This window comes from Onthophagus taurus, chromosome 2, assembly GCF_036711975.1.
Source record: "Onthophagus taurus isolate NC chromosome 2, IU_Otau_3.0, whole genome shotgun sequence".
Taxonomy (NCBI): Eukaryota; Metazoa; Arthropoda; class Insecta; order Coleoptera; family Scarabaeidae; genus Onthophagus; species Onthophagus taurus.
Genome location: NC_091967.1, coordinates 20,221,616 through 20,239,699, shown reverse-complemented (window position 1 = coordinate 20,239,699; position 18,084 = coordinate 20,221,616). Strand labels below are relative to the sequence as shown.

The window sequence follows — 18,084 nt, the reverse complement described above, 5'->3', positions numbered from 1 at the left end:
CAAATGGACCATATTGTCTTTTATAATGTATATAAGCCTATATATTTATATTCAATAACTTTTTTCTTTTTCGCGTTTAAGAAATCGCTCTGTTTATCGGCCGTGTAAAGATGATGGTTCTGATGAAGTGTCTGAAAGTAAGATTTTGCTAATAATATTAATAAGAGTGCTGGATCCGTTAAAAAAATCTAATCAGAAAAATATATCCTTATCTCGATGAGAAAAATAAAACTAAAAACAAGAAAAATTATACGAAATCAAATTAACGAAAAATTCGTTATAAAAATGTGTTTGTAAAAACCATGCATTGGAAGTAATGCAAATACCCAAAAACAAATTGTAATAATAATATGGAAAAAAAAGATACAAATCAGAGGTTCTTGTAAACTAAAAAAAATGCCCTGCTTTGTTAAAACGTATCATTGCGATTCTCTAAGTAAAAAAACGAAAAGTTACCAAAATGGAAATTAACTCTTGACTTCTCTATAATAAACCGTTCGCTGAACGCAATTTATTGTAAAAGAAAATATAAAAAGCTGTCTTGTCACAGTTTGTTTTGATTTTTTGAAACAAAACAAAGTCGTATGTATAACGCAAAAAAAAAGTTGAAAGCGTAAATAAAGCTTTTGTTTTCTTGATGATGATCGTGGTCATCAGTAATTTTTAACAAAAAAAAAGATGAAAAATAGCATATTATATAAATACACTCACGTAGCGTGGTTATAAAAGCGTTTTTTCTAATTAGCTCATACACACTTATTGCAAAAGAAACTTGGATGATTATGGTAATTATAATGATTATCCGTAACAATTTTTTTATATCCCTATTTCATAGTTTATTTTGATTTTTTTGTATATGTATGTAGTATTTTTAGTTTCCATTGAATTGCTTTTTTTCTGTAGAATCAAAGTTTTGTTATTTTTTTCTCTTTTCTAGTAATTTTTGGGAGTAAATTATATTATCCATTTTTTTTTTAGAAATCATAAAAAATACTTATACAAATCTCAAAGAAATAAAAAACGTTGTAGTTGTTGCTCCGTTTATTATAACACTTTCTTTTTTGTTTGTTTGTTCTTTTTTGAGCTAAGCGGTTTTATTTTGTTGTATTATTTGAAAGAAACTAACGTATATCTATGCTTAATATTTAGATACTTTTCAAAAGAAAAACAAATTGAGAAACTTATTGTAGCTTGAACCTTTTACTTTTTCGAGGAAAATATGAAGGAATTAAAAAATAAAATCCGAAACGTATTTGTTAAACATAGTAAACTATATGTAATATTGTATTTATGAGCCTTTGTGGGAATAAATGACAGGGCATCCGAGTTATTTCAAAAGATAAAAAAAATCATAAAAAAATAAAATCTTTAGGATAGCTTTTTGGTGATTTTTGGACAACTTGGGACAATACATTGCTGGTCACATTTTTTTGAGTTCATCAATTTTATTTTGTATTCTAAAATTTTACATTTAAAAAGAGATTAAAGCAAGAACCGCTTTCTACTAAACGGTAGAAATTTTTGCACCATCCACCGAGTGTCTTTTGTAGATCATTTCGATCGTGATTTTCAAAAGTCAATTATTGTCTTGACGTTTCCAGCTGAAATCACTAGTTTCCAAACGAGATAAAAGATGAAAAAAAAAATTAAAAATTAACGCCTTCACTTCTAATATATTCATACAGTTAAATCGATTAAAAACTAAGCAAAAAATAACAATGAAACGTAACCGTTCAACAGTTTTTATGATATTCTATGTATATGTGGGCATCCATTCGAATATAATTTTCAATTTATTGTATCCTTGTATCGATTGATATATGGTTGAGCAGGCACTCAAAATGTTTCCTGTCAGTGCTGTTGAAAGAATTGTTTGACATAAAGTTTTGAACCATGGATTCTTTCTTTTTATTTAACCTTTTTCAATTTCCTTACACTTTTAAAATATCGTTTAATCTAGTTTTTATGGATGTATCATATTATACAGGATGCCCATCATGTATGGAATATAGTATATTTATCTTGGTAGTATCGACTTTATAAAAAAACATTTTATACAAAAGTTGTTTAATATTTTATTTGTCATAATAAAACAGCATACAATTGGCAACTATTTGACTTGAAGCTTTTAAATGGCAATGTATCCTTTCGTTGCTCATTTGTTTTCTGAAATAAAAACAATTGGATGCTGTCTTATGGCAAATAAAATATTAAACAACTTTTGTATAAAATGTTTTTTTATGAAGTTGATACCTACCAAGATATATGCTATATTCCATACATAATGGGTACCCTGTATAAATATAAGTGTGTAACATGTTTGTTGTTACTTGAGAGTAAAATTTGTCTGGCTTTAGGTCGAACATGCAAGAAATGTGAAAAATAGATGTAATGCAATGGCGTGTAAGACTAGAGTGAACGATGCAGAAGTTCAATCTAAAGAAGGAGAAGATTACATTATAGTACAAAAACGACTAAAAATAAACTACTACAAAAGACAAAATAATAGAAAAAGATTATGAGGAAGACATAATAAAAGCCATAAAAACTCGCGATTCAAAAGACAGAATTTACACTCGTGGTATGTGTAAATGTCATCTTACTTTAAAGTATATATATTATATATTTTATTCTCATTATTTATATACATTAAATAAAAATATAAGTAAATGTATTGCATCTTTTAGGAGAATTTCAACAGAAGAGATGTACTGGAAAAAAAATTAAAAAATTGGTTGAAGATAAAATCGTTAAGCCTATGAAAGAATTAATTGTAAGTGCAAATCCGCAAAATAGGAATAGTAATAAATCAGCAGACAGATAATGTATGGGGAAGGGCTGGAGCAATACAGCGACTTTAAGATTTTGGAAGAGTTTTGTAGCTAGATTAAGTCACAGTCCTAATTGAAGGAGTATGAACAACAAGGAAGAAGAGAATATTATGCTACAGTAGGGTATTTAACAGAGGAAATGCAAAAAAGAGTAGAGAAGAGTTAACACTGTGGAAGGGGTTGAAGAGTAGAGATAGAGATGTGGAAAAGCACGAACGGCGTGCTCTGGTGGAAAAAGGGTATACAATAATAACTACAAGTTTATAATAACGGAGGAAATTCCGGAGTATTTGACGGAGGAGGGTAGAGGGAAGAAAAAAAGTATGATTGCATGATTTAGGTGTGAAAATAATAATAATAATGTTTATTGCCTCAAAAACAAATATTTACATGAATATATACATTCATAACAAATATAGACATCAAGATAAACGGATCAATTTATCGCAATAAGCGATATCTTTCAAGAGACTCATCTGGTAACAGTGTATATATAATTATAAATAAATAATTATGGCTACCCAAAAAGTAATACTAAATGATGTGCTAATAAAACTGAGCGAATGAGCATATTTGAATTACGTAACAAATCGACAGTCAGTTACTACAAGGAAGGAAATAGACACAAAAAGGTGCAGCAAAAGATAGATGAAAGGCAGACTAGAGAAGAAAACAAACATATAGGTCAAGAAGAAGATAGTTAAAGAGATAGCAACGTAATCGACTGCACTGTAAAAGATCTGTGGTAGATTTCAATACTATGGACTGGAAACATGAGTGTAGAATCCGACATTGATCGAGTGGGAAGTCATGTGATGCTAAAAAGTGAAAGGCATCAGACAAGTAAGCAGGAGTGCGGGTATGGACAATTTTCGAGCGCTTACTGGTTGGAGGGAAAGAGGGGTGAGAGTGGATGGCGGAGATGATGAAGCAGAGGAGATGGGAACATTAGTATGAAAGTGTATAATATGTATTGTTGCTATTATATTTCAAAAATTGTATACAGCAAGTTCAGAAATCCGACGCCGTCAGGCATAAGGATCAGGAGAAGAAGAAGTATACAGAAAGTAGAAGAAAATGATGGTTGTGTCTGGTCTCAACCTTTAAACAAATTTTTCAAATAGAAGGCATTTTTCATTACCAACCTTAAGAGAACTATCAGCAAAGATTTCATGGCTTAAAAGTCCCTACAATGCCTTGAAATCCTTGTAATTAGGGATAATATCCTACTTATAAGAAATCTCTCTAAAGAGGAATTGGCCTTTTCAAATATTTTAACAAATACAGAGTAAATTTCTTGGATATTATGCGAGATAAATAATGAAAATCAAAATTAGGTATATTAAATGGAAACAATATTTAGATGAGACGATCAAACAGAAAGGCGAAAGATGTTAGCAAAAACGAAAATGTAACATTAACGCGCCAAGAAGCTAAAGTCCTGAACTAATCAAAGTAACGGTCATCTACAACATAAGTGGTTTTTATATAAACTTTTATTAAAATATAAAGGTCAAAGTGGTAGCCAAGTGAAGAAAAAGTGATGGTTGGAGATCTGTGAAATATTGATGTGAACAAAAGAATGGGGGTGAACACAACCTTTATTTTATATTATTATAAGATGAATATACTTTTACATGACATGCTTTCCACAAATCCTTGTATGGTGGCTGCTGGTATTTTTTTCCATTCGACTTGGACGGTTGTTGCACTCCTTAACTCGGCAATCCAATTCATCCCAGAGGTTCTCGATGGGGTTCAGGTCTGGGTTCTGGACAGGCTAGTCCATTTGGGTAACCTCATTGACATCCATAGCGACTATTAAAACCAAGCAGATGAGGTTGTAGATAGTATTCATCGAAACAATATTGTTCTTGTCCTTTAGTACTATAATCTGAGGTGGGTTTTGGCCTCTTACGTTAGGCCTCTGTCCTCTCCCCCACGCCTTAAATAGCTCATATTCTGTTTTACACACTTGTCCATATATTTTGCGAAGCAACTTTCTCTCGAACACCCTCAATACGTCTTTACAGTGCATGAAAATAAATTTGAGCGAAATAATTTTAAGTGAGCATATAATAGCATCTATTAATTATGAGTTCCATCTGTTTCGTGCCTGCTTCAATCATTCTGAACACTTCATTCATTTCCTCCCTCCTACGACTCATAATCAGTATACCATTAGCATATTCACACACAATATGCGATTTGGTTAGTAAAGTCCCTCCTGTGTCAAGCTTGCCAATCGACGAGTGCAGTGCCAGGTTGAATATTAGTGCCGACAGCGTATCTTTTTGCCTCACTCCCGATTTTATTTTGAACAATTCGGATTTGGTATCCTATATCAGTACTTTTGCTGCCGAGTTGTCCATTGTAGCCATCACCATTCACACAAGTTTGCAGGATATTCCCATCAGTTACATCTTCCTCTCAAGTTTATTCCTGTCAATGCTGTCAATGGCATTTCTGAAATCAATGATGCTCACAGTGTGTGAGTGTACGACTATGCTATACTCACAGCATTTCTTTGTTGTGTCTGAAGTCATGCTGGTTCTGCCAGTTTTGTTGCATTTGCAATTATCACATGCAGATTTGTCTCCTTTCTTCATCCCAGCAGACGGTTATTAGTTAATGGAGTCTTCTTACTGTTACCACTCCTTTAATGTATAGGAACTCAGTACCGATTTTATCTTCGTCTAGGGACTTGTTTTTCATTCTTGCTACAGCTTGCTGCTCTTCTTCCACCCTTCTTGGGGCTTCTATCATAGTGTGCAGTATATTATATACTTAAATTTATTTCATGAGTAACATTACAAGGAATTTGTACTATTCCTATTATGGACTGTTGAAATCTGGGAAAAACGTTTTGAATAAAATCGACGAGCATAATTCAAATGAAGCATTCCTTGAGTTAATGCTTAGTTCAATAGGATGTGGAAGTGTTACGGTCATTACGAAGCAAATTCTGCACAAAGTGGTAACAGAGGAGGAAATTATATGACATTGGTAAATCAACAGGGTGCTAGTTTAGAATGAATATAGTAGAACGTGATGGTAACGAATATGTAGAGAAAAAAGCGGTGGTAGTAAAAAATGATTCTTATTTATTAGAATTTTTATTAAATAAGTTGGGTATTAAGCTAATTTTAATAAATAATGAATCTAATGATCTTAATAAGCAAATATGTTATATCTGAACATTTTAAACTAAATTTGCCGAGCAAATTCAAATTGAAATTTTAAATTTTACTCTCAAATCAAAACATTTTGCAAATCACCACTAGATGTCACCATTAAAAACTACTCATTTCGTAGAAATTTCTATTTTGTAACCATGTCGGATATGACGTTTGTCTATAGCATAGCAGACGGTATAAATTTAAAGCTGTCAAAATCGAACGTCAACAACACACACAACACAAATAAAAGTTAACAGTCGTCGAGTGCGTACGCGCTGTGTAATAATGTGGAAATCGCACAATAAAGTGGACGTGGTCAGTCAAAAAGACGATTGCTTTCAGGATTTAATCGAAGAGTGTAAGGGTTTACCACCCGGTTCGAAATTGTCGTATTCGTTAAGGAGTCGCTTGGAAAAGTTTTCCCTTGCAGTTCGAAAGGAAATAGTGAATAGGGTCAAGATAGGAAATGCACCCCTATTCATTGCCTGCAAGAAAGGCCAATTAGAAATCGTCGAGTATTTGGTAAATTCGTGTGGAGCGGATATTGAACAAGGAGGGTGTTATGAAGTACCTGATGATAGGTAAGAATGGGGAAGGAATTTGTTTATTTTTTGTAGATCTAATAGTGAGTCAAAAAAGTTTATTAAAAATATTGTTTGTTGACCTTTAGTTTAAATAGTGCTAATAAATATTTATGTACTTATGTTATTGTGAACTGATTCAATTGTATGGTAAACAATTTGAGATAAAAAATATTGCCTGGTTTTTGTGATAAATTTATTTTGACTGGTTATTATACTTAATGATAATATATTGAATGTGTAGTGCAATGTTTATTTATTATAATTAAATCAATTATTATTTTTATTAATGTGAGATGTGTTATACAGGGTCGCTTATATGTATAGAAACGGTCGGTTATCTCCTAAAGTAAGATAGCTAGCGAAAAATGTTAAGATACTAAAGTTTTAGTGTTTTTTTTTTAATCTGTTGCAATAAAGACAAATTAAGTATACAGGGTCAGTCAAAAAGTTATGACGAAACAATTACGTTTTCTTTAATGGAACTCCCCCTGTATATTATTCCATATTTTGGTTCATCTCGAAATTCTAAACAAAATTCATGTAGCATGTTATAAACCTAAACTTCATCTATTGCAATAAAGACAAATTAAGTATACGTTTTATTAAGTAAAACTGAGAAAACATTTTCGTGTAACAATTTTATTTACAACACTATTTATTTTTATGTTTCCATAACTATATTAATACTTCTATTATTTTAACAAGGCTAACTAATATAATTTATATTTCTAATAACTACATTACTATCACTAAGGTAATCATTATTTAATTAAATAAAATAATTCAACACCCCCTCTTAATGATTACCTATCATTTTATCAAACCTAATTTTTTACAATTGCATTATAGACTGGTTCTGTTTGTTGATTTTGTTAACAAATCTGCTAGTTGATTTTTGCTATTTATATGTTCTATATTAATTAATCCTTCATTTAGATAATTTGATTATATTTTAAATCAATGTGTTTGACTCTTCTATTATTTTCCGGATTTTTTATTAAATGTACACAACCCTGATTTTCTTCGAATAGTTTAATATATTCATATTTGACGTTTAGGTCTATTAAAATTTTTGTGTATCATAAACATTCCTCCACTTCGGTACTAGAGAAAGTTACACAATTTTGTCAAAATTTTAATTAAATAACCACTAATTGATTTTCTGTCATGATAATCTTCACCCCAGTCCGAATCAACATAGCAAACAAATGGCAAAGAATTATTATCTCTTTTGCAAACCAATTCTAAATCTATTGTAGCAAATACTCATTTTGTGTTTAAAATTTCTCCATTTTTTGGCATTTTAATTTCATTCCTTGTATTATTTTTATTAATTTCATCTAATTCTGTCTCTGTATTGGTTTTTCCCAAAAAGATTTGTCATCTCTGCCTTCTAAATTTGTAGCATTTTCAGGTACCCTGTCTAAAAAATTGATTGTATTAAATGACATATACATTTCATAAACATCGTATTTCCGTGGTAGTTTTATTATTCTCTTCTTCTTCTCTTCGCCAATTTCCCTATTTTCCTTTTGTTTAACATTTCTTTTTTCTTCTGGGTCGCTATCTAGTACTTCGTCATCTTGAAATTCTTTATTTTCTTCCTGTATTTGTATTGGTTTTGACTTACATTCATAATAAAATTCTTCTTCATTAAAAATAACAGATCTTGAAACTATTACTTTTTCTAAACTCCATAATCTAGGTATATCCAGTAGTTGTGTATCCTATCATTATACATTTTTCAGTTACTCCGAAAATTCTTAAATTTTCAACATTTGGTCTTCTTTTATACCATAATTCTGCTGGTGTCACATTATTTGTATTTGATTCTACAGCACTCCTGTTATATGAGTATGCAGCAACTCGTATAGCTTCATTCCAAAAACTTTTTGGCATTTTTACATCTTCAACCATTATTCTTGCCTTTTCGATTAATGTTCTATTGAATGTTTCCGATTTTCCATTTTGTTCGGGTGTATATGGTACAGTATAATCGGTTAAAGTTCCATTATTTCTACAAAAAGATCTAATTTCCTTTGAAATATATTTTCTGCCATTATCACATCTTATAGTAGCTATTTTGAGATTAAATTTTGCCTGAGCCATATTTACATATTCTTTAAAACAAAATTTGAATAATCATCAATAAATGTAATAAAGTATTTTCCATCATCATGTGATAAAGGAGTTATTGGTCCTGCAATATCTGTATGTACGATTTCTAATAACCGTTTTGCTTTTGCTTTTTCCAAACTTCATTCTATTTAATTTACTTCTAACACAAGACGAGCCTCGCAAAATTCAAAATTAATCGTTTTTGAATTTTTAATTCCATTTACTAAATTATTTTTTATAAATTTTTCTAAATTTGCGTGACATAAATGACCGTATCTTTTGTGCCATAATTTTTGATTATGTGGTTTCTTTTTCAACATTGATGGATTCATTGTTTTTAATTTGAAATGAAATGTATAGATTATTTAAATACCTACTAAATCTTTTCTGCTATATAGTTTAACCATACTATTACTAAATACAATTTTTATATTTGCAGCATTTAATCTCTTAACTGATAAATTGTTTCTTCGAGCCATTGGAACATAAAATACATTCTTAGCTGTACAACCAATGTTTTCACCTTTGATTTTAGTAAATACCTTAATTTTACCTACACCTATTACTTTCATGTATTGGTGTTTTTCAGCAACAGCAATTTGGAATGGGTTATTTAGTATTAATAAATCTTCAAAAAGCTGCTTATCATTGACAATATGATCAGTGCAACCGGAATCAATATAAAAATTAATATTTTTTTTATTTAATTCTTAATTCATGCTTTCTTCCTCTTCATTACTGCTTTGATGATCTTCCTTTTATGCCTGATGACTGCGTCTATTTCCAACATGTTGTGGAAACTTGCCTTGTCTTGATATCCACGGTTACCATAATGGTATCCTCTGGTTACTCTTCCATACTTTCCCCATGCTCCTTTTCTCTCAAATCCTGTTCTAAAGTTTCCATTATTATATCTTCCTCTGTTGCCTCTAAAGTAACCACGACTTTGACCTTGAAGTTCACTTTGATCGCTTGTATGGCAATCTCTTTGAAAATGTCCTGGTTTGTTACAAAGATAACATACACCTTGTCCATTGGAAATAAATGTGGCATGGTTTAAATCATTGGTATTTGAATTATTTGTAATTATTTGCCTCGTAGCTTTTCTTTTTTCAATTTCAGTTCTCAATTTTGATTTAGCCATTTCGTATATATATATATTATATTATTTCTAATATTTTCTAATCCAGTTATTACTGTTTTGAAAGATTTAGGCATACCCAATAATAAGTTACACACAATGTCGTTTTCATTTATCTCTGCTCCAGTATTTTTCAACCTTCTCCCAACTTCATATTTATCTGCTTCCTTTTTAACATTAATTTTCCTGGCATTCCTTTTTTTTTTTCATATCTTTCTTCCAAACTTTTCCACATACTATATGCTGTATCCCTTTCTCTTATCAAATCAATTTGTGAATCACCCAAACATTGTACTATTAGGGATTTACACTTATAATCCATTTTTTTAGCTTCCATCATTTCTTTCATCTGTGTTTCTCCATAATCCTCCGTTTTAAATTCTTTTTCCACGCTTTTATCAACGTCTTTTTCTGTTAGTAGCATTTGCATGTGAAATTTCCAGGTATGATAATTATTAGCATTTAGGCTCTCAATATTAAATGTATTGGAGTCCATAACCATATGGTTTATGATATACTACATGAATTTTGTTTAGAATTTCGAGATGAACTGAAATATGGAATAATATACAGGGTGTTCTATTAAAGAAAACGTAACCTTGTTTCGTTATAACTTTTTGACTAACCCTGTATACTTAATTTACCTTTATTGTAATAGATTTAAAAAAAGTCATTAAAACTTTTATATCTTCCCTTAGGAGATAACCGACCGTTTCCATACATATCAGCGACCTGTATACAGCTTATATATTATAGCTTTATCCATAGATCAGTACACTCAGTAACACCTTTATGGTGTGCAGCAGTATCCGGTAAATTGCCTGTTGTTCAATTTCTTGTGGATCATGGTGCCAATTTAAACGCGGTTTCCGATAGTGGTTCTACACCTGTAAGATCAGCTTGTTTTATGACCCACCTTGAAATCGTACAGTATCTAGTTGAAAAAGGAGCGGATATAAATCGTCCGAATTATAACGGTGGAACTTGTTTGATTAATTCGGTTCAAAGCGCCCAATTGTGTAGCTTTCTACTAAAACATGGAGCGGACGTGAACGCTCGTGACATTCAAAATAAAACTGCCTTACACTACGCCATACAAGAACACAGAATAGAAACTACCGCTTTATTATTAGAGCATGGGGCTAATTACAACGTAAAATCGAAATACGGTGATGATGCACTACAGACCGCCTGTTTAAAAGGTGCCGTACCAATTTTTGATTATTTAATTTCACATATTTGGTATTCGAATGAACGATTGGCGAATGCGCACGAATTATTGGGTTCTACGTTTTTGGATGAACACAACGATTTGTATTCGGCGATTAAACATTGGAAAATTGCTCAAACTATTAGAGAAACACCGCAGGGTAAGTAAGTTTGAAGAAAATTATAAGAAAAAGTTGATTAAAATAAGTATTTTTGTTGTTTAAATTTAGGAATTATTCCTAAATTACCAATTATGCAGCCTAGAGAGGCTTTTAGGTATCAACGCGAATTCTCAACAATGGAGGAATTGGAGAATTTAATGGCAGATTTAGATTCAATTAGAATACAAAGTTTATTAATCGCCGAACGAATTTTGGGACCAAATCATAAAGATAACGTGTTTAGGTAGATATTATTCTAAAAGGTTGTTAATTGGGGGTAATTTGATTTAAATAAAATCGTAGGTTGATGTTTAGGGGTGCTTCTTATGCGGATATGATGTGTTATCAACGTTGTATCGACCTTTGGAGACGAGCTCTCGAAGTAAGAGTTGAAAAAGACTCGATTCTTTATTCAGACACTTGTTTTACTGCTCAAGCCTTGGTGAGATTCATGGTCGATTATAATGAAAAACACATACCAAGCGATGATACAGAAAGTACATATATACAAAGATTTGAAGATTCTGTTGCTACTTATAGGATTTTAACTAATGAAATAGGAGGTTTGTTAAGATATGTTCAAAATAAAATTAATATCGTGTTTTAAATTGCATCTAAATTAATAACTTGCAACTACAAATTCTTACATGTGTCTACAATAATTCTAGTTTGTACATAATAACTGAAACTGTATTACCTACAATTATTAGATATTATAGGAATCCCATGTAATGATGTGGGTACCTCAGAGGTCATGTAATTTTACTAAATTACTTAATTGAAGTTTTTTCAATCATAAATGTCTCTGTAAAAACAAATTACCGCAACAAATCAATATTGATTAATCACTTAAGCATCTCGAACGAGAAGTATTCCTTTGTATTCCTTCATTCTTCATTCCATACCTGGAATATTGACTGCGGAGGAGTATATAAACTTTTGAAAATGAATTTAAAGCAAACTGCTGAAAAATTGGGATGTTTGCGAGATTTTATCTTTGAATAGGATAATCCGAAGGATATCGCGCGAGGTATTAAACTTTGGATTATGTACAACTGTTCAAAGTACATGTAAATAATACCACAAAGTCCAGATTTCAATTCAATCGAGAATTTATGGTCATTACTCAAAAAGAAATTGAACATTACGATGTTAGAAACGTAATCGATTAAAAAAAAAAGCTTTGAAGACAGAATGGGCTAAAAGTGCTATAGATATCAAGGCGTTTAAGTGCTGTTCTTAATCAAAAAGGCTATCCAACAAAGTATTAATATTATTTTAATGCATTCTAGAATATACAGACATGGAAGCGTCATACACCAAGCTGTCTAAAAGTTTCTTTGCAATTGTCGCGATACCCCAGACCACTCATTGTTGTTATTGTTCTTCTTTGTATCCCAAAGATTCGCTTAGCCATATTAGAGTGGTCTCAGGCTATTAGTCCATAAGTGTTGTGACAAGTATAGTGTTCGCAGCGCATGAGTGGAGACAGTGACAGATAGTTGTCTAAGCAAAAAAGCAGCAGAACTCAGTCTACCGGCTAGCTTAACCTATGCTCAGCCTATGTAACGCCCGAGTTCAAATATAAACCCAGAAACTTGCAATCAGGAACAGATTCATAGACAATCAGCATATCTGCTTTTGCTTTTATAAGTGAAATAGATCATCAAAAATATTTAAAATTTTTACTGCCTTTCTTGAATACTTTTTTTGCATACTGTAGACATTTGTCAATATCCATGAAAATTCTATATAAATCTTTCTATACAAGGTATGTTATATGATATGGTAAATAGTTTAAGGGGTTAAGCAGAGATGGATCCGATTCTCAACAAGAACGAGATACATATGCTTAAAATTTGTATGATTTTATAATGAGAGAGTATCATTGCGGTGTCCATGTCTAAACAGACGGATTTTACCTATGTGCAGATAGTAATACACTGTTAGAGAAGTGTCATTTTACAGTCGGTAGAATAGAGTGCAACTAGTGGTACACGGAAGTTGTCGAGATGTGTCGGTGTAGATATTAATGGAAGAGGTCTGGGCAGGAAAAATAATTTTTTTTTGATTGGTCTAAATTCATAATCACTTCTAAGAGCGGCAAAGGGCAGAGAACGATTTGTCAAAGTTGTAGCCAACCCTCTATGAACACATAGCTAATCTTGATTTAAGGTTCATCGTAATAATTAACATAAAAAGACCTCAAGAACGATGTTTTTAGAAGAAAAAATGTTGTATTAGTTATTCTGATGCAACTAATTTGGCGAAAACATTTTAGTTCCTCACAACGTCAAGAAAGTTAGTGAAGAAGTCTTCGTTTTTCATGTCTGTGCACGGAATTCCTCTAACCTGTACTTATTGCTCTTCAGTCCTCCGAAATTTCTCTTACCTGTCGGATGAACTTAACGTAGTTCTTAAGCTTTTATTTAATTCAAGATCCCCAAATTGATTTTAGTAAGTTGACTCTTTAACGTTTTAAAGCATTGTAAAAAAGTATTTTTGGTCTTTAAATACATCCGTCTTCTATCTAGATTTTGTATTTCTTATGTTCATGAAAAGTCCATGCAACATCTCTCATCACCTCATTGTTGGTGCTGATGAGTACGATGTCATCTGCAAAGTGAAGAAGGTTTAGGCGTTGACCGTCGTTGCTGATACTCTTTGCTTCCCTATTTAGTCCTTTGAAAGCTTCCTTGAGGGTAAGGGTAAATAATTTTGGAGAGATTGTATCTCTCTCCCTCCCTCACTCCACTTTTGGTATTTATTTTGTTTATTGAGATCTTTTGTAATTTTAATGGCTGTAAAAATTGCCCAAAGTTCTATCGAGTTGAACGAATTTTGTTGTAGTCTACAAATGCTAGATATAGTGGGATGTTGTATTCTCTGCACTACTTTATTAATGTATGCACTATCTGAATGTGCTTCACTGTGCTGAACTCCTTGCAACAACCTGCGTGTTCCCGATTCTGGTATTCGTTAATTCTATCATTTTGCGATTTACCTCTCGATATTTTATGAACGACTCTTATTGATCCTCAAAAATATTTACAATTAATGTAGATAATTACAATAAAAAAACGTATTCACTAATAACAGATTCAAAAAATCGAAAATTAATACAGACCAGAATAAAAAGAATTAATTTCTACTTTTGAAAGCGTCTATTGACTTTACATTGATTTATTCTTCATAAAGAATTATTCACTCTACAAACTTTTTGCCAAACTTTCTCTTTATATAATTAAGAACGAATTTTTTGGGTATCAAATATCAAAAGTTACGTTATGCCCGATTTAGAAAATTTATTAGTTATTATGTATTATAGATAAAAGAGCATAATAAGTTTAATAATAATTTATGTTATTGTTATTTGTGTAAAATGCGATATCAGTCAAAACTGGAATTCTCTGGTAAAACTGGTTTTAAGTGTTTAATAACAAAAATTAATTTTATTTTGAACATTGACATTGAAAATATATTGAATTCTAGGATATAAACAACAATATTTTTAACTTTATAGATATGAGACAACTTTTAAATGTTAGACCACAGTATCAAAGACAACTCGATAACTTCGATAAAATTTTAAAATGCATCACCCATTTGATTTATTTAATGCTACAAACGGCCAAAACGCAAGAACAATGCCAATTGGTGGTTGATTTGGTTACTAAATTGATACAAATTAATCCGAGATGTGCCACCACCGATGAAACTCTTTTACATTTATGCGTTTCGAAATTAAACACTATTAGGTCTGGGTATTTTAGCGATGAACAACCAGTTGTAAGTTTTTTTAATCCATGAAACGATAAAAATAATTAATAAAAAAATATTTTAGATAATTTTTCCTGAGAAACAAGTTATACAATTTTTATTAAACCTTGGTGCTAATCCAAACGCAACGAACGATTCGAAATCAACACCGTTACACGTAGCCACGATGCCTCATAACGTAAATAATTGGTTAGTCCCGTTACTTTTGGAGTACGGGGCCCATATTGATTTGCCAAACGTAGCGGGAACATGCCCCGTGGATCGCGTTAATGTTGAACCATTCAATTTGGACATAAGGATATTGAATTTTATTTCGCTCAAATGTTTATGCGTTAAAACGATGACCAAATATAAGATTCCTTATCGATATCAACTACCGAAAACGTTGGAATTGTTTGTTCACGCACACAACAGTTCTAGATGTTAACAAAGTTCATTTTGATGGAGAAGAAGATCAAAATTGAAGGAGATGATATGAATGTGATATACATAAAAGTCTGCGAATACTCTTTGTGTTGTCAGTATTTGGTTGGAATTTTTATTATGTTTTTTTTTCGGGTGAGTGAAGTATTACATATCATTAAAAAAATAATAATATTAAATAAAAGTAGATGTTTGAAGGATTTAAATGGAATTGAAATTCATTTGAGATTGTTTTAAACTTAGTTATTATTTAGAATTTTATCTATTTATCAATTAAAAATTTTCATGCTGTTTGAGTCATGATAAATTTATTAATTGGTTTTCAAATAATTTATGTTTTAATGTAAATATAGAGATTATTTATATTAAGACGTAATTTTACAAGAACAAATCAATGAATTAAGCAAATGGAATAAAAAATTGAACAATAAATTCATTAAATTGTAACAAATAAGGAATTGTTTAAAATTTACACGAATAACTTTTGTAATAAGTTTATTTCTATTCAAAGTTATTTACATAGGGGTAATATTTTAATACAATTCACAAAGTAAAACAGCAAAAAAGTGATCCTTATCGTCTCGTTTTCTTTGTTATCGTTTTATATGTGTATATATTTGTAAATAGTCGTATAATATAATAATCGTCCAATTTATTTTACCAAAATATGTGTGATATGCCCGCGGTGCATTTGCAATATTATTTATGGAACAACTAACACATTATTTTATTTATTCCCCCCGTTTATTAACAGGACAAATTGTAATAATAAAAAGCAATTTTGTTTTTCATTATTAATTTCAATAATTTAAAATAAATTATTAATGTAACTCGTTTATTATCACTATTATATTTGTTTATAAAGTCAAAACGAATAAATATGTTATAAGAAAAATAATAATAATGTTCTAATTTTGTAAAAATTGTCCACATTATTGCACAAAATTGTATCACATTCCTCATTCCTCAATACTTAGAATAGAAACCTCAATACTTCTATTAGATTTTCATTCTCATTTATATGATCATCTTCAAAACTCTTATTCACTGCACTTGCAAAATAAGCCCAAATAGCAATCTTAACGTAAGATTTTTTTTTTGACATCCTTATTATTTTATTTCTGCCCAAGTTGATTTGGACCATAACAGGAAAATGATCGCTACCAAAGGTATCCTTTAGTGTTTGGCTTTTAATTTCTACTATATCAATAGAGCATAAAACAATGTCTAAAACGTTTACCTTTACTGGCGAGATATTGAGTATTGTAGAGTTGCCATAAATAAATTAGATTCTTGTATGACCTGTAGTTCTAAACCTCTCCTATTTACTCTACCCATTTCTACATTTGGCAGCCATGCGTTGAAGTCTCCCAATATAATTACATTTTCATTAATACTACCTTCCATTAATGTTATCCAGTCCATAACTTCAAAATCCACATCCGGTGGAGCATACCCAGTCAAAAATATGTCTAGAATTAAAAATTTGACAAAATGAAATCTAGGAGTAGCTACACTATATTTCTTAATGAAACTCCACCAAAACCATCCTCTCGGAAAATTTGAAAAGCTAAGTAACCAGGCGTGTAAATTAAAAACTTTCTTCAACCAATAGAACTATATTCTGTTAACTGATTATTCATTAAAAAGTTAAACAAATCAGCTTTGTTTTTAATAGTTGTCAATAGTACGACAATTCCACAAAAAAACTGAATGTTTTAGGTCTTTCTTCGTTCGTTCGAGTCTTGCACATCTGATGTAGGGTGTCTCGCTCGGCATTTTTAGAGAATTTTTCTTTCAGTATTTTATGCCTCTCGGAGATTGATTTTATTTCCGTTCTTAAATATAGATCTTCATTGTTTATGTTCTGGAGTGGATTGTTCGGGTGTCTAATTTTTGTCAGAATTTGTAAACATTTACTTTCTGCTTTCCTGGTTACTTCCTTTGTTGGGTGCTACCCTCGTCTGGTCCGCTACGCCGATGATAACTCGTTTCCCACGTGTACTAACCAATAAATTCGACACGGAAAGAGAAATAAACTTTTTCTGTGAATTAAAGTCGTCCGTTATTGGACTCCGTTAAACAGTTCCCGTGCGGTTATTATAATGTTTTACACGTGGATTCCTTGACAATGTTTAAAGTTTTCGCTAATTTAGTGCAATTGTAAGTAATTTATAGCTTTATTTACTTTGTAAATTGATTACTTTGTATTTCTTAGTACGAACTCACCCTGAGGAAGCGTCGAAAATAGATGCGAAATATTGGTAAATCAATTAATTGCGATTTTATTGCCCACAATCCTTCCTGAGAATTGAGGATTGAGGAAAAAAATCTCCTGCTTGGTTATTATAAACATTACGAAAAAATTTTATTTGAAAGATCGCTTCAGAATAATGTATCCTACAACCATATAATGCTCTGATGCGAAAGATACGGGACACTCTGTATATTATAGCAGTAGACGTTGTACAGGGTAAGTGAGATTGGAGATCCTTGAGGTAGTCCTTGGAGAGGGGAGAAAGGGAAGGATGTAGCATTATTAATTTTGATGCTCAGTATCCTGTCGCGAAGATATTCATCTATAATTTTCAGGTAGGGTGTAGGTATTCCTAATTTATCCATCTTGTATTTAAGGTGCCAGACTGTGTCGAAGGCTTT

The 18,084-nt window shown here is 31.2% G+C and overlaps 1 protein-coding gene across 2 annotated transcripts; it reads left to right on the top strand.

Moving 5' to 3' along the window:
- Positions 1-6,201: 6,201 nt before the first annotated feature.
- LOC111413836 (ankyrin repeat protein mann-cup) lies at positions 6,202-16,217 on the top strand. 2 transcript variants are annotated; one of them, XM_023044949.2, is made up of 6 exons: positions 6,202-6,591; positions 10,610-11,223; positions 11,293-11,467; positions 11,527-11,786; positions 14,747-15,012; positions 15,068-16,217. In XM_023044949.2, exons 1-6 carry the CDS (start codon positions 6,296-6,298, stop codon positions 15,428-15,430), a joined length of 1,974 nt encoding a protein of 657 aa, XP_022900717.1. In that variant the 5' UTR covers positions 6,202-6,295; the 3' UTR covers positions 15,431-16,217. The 2 variants fall into 2 exon arrangements, with proteins under 2 accessions (XP_022900717.1, XP_022900718.1); XM_023044950.2 differs by having other exon boundaries at positions 6,203-6,591; positions 10,622-11,223.
- The last annotated feature ends 1,867 nt before the right edge of the window (positions 16,218-18,084 follow it).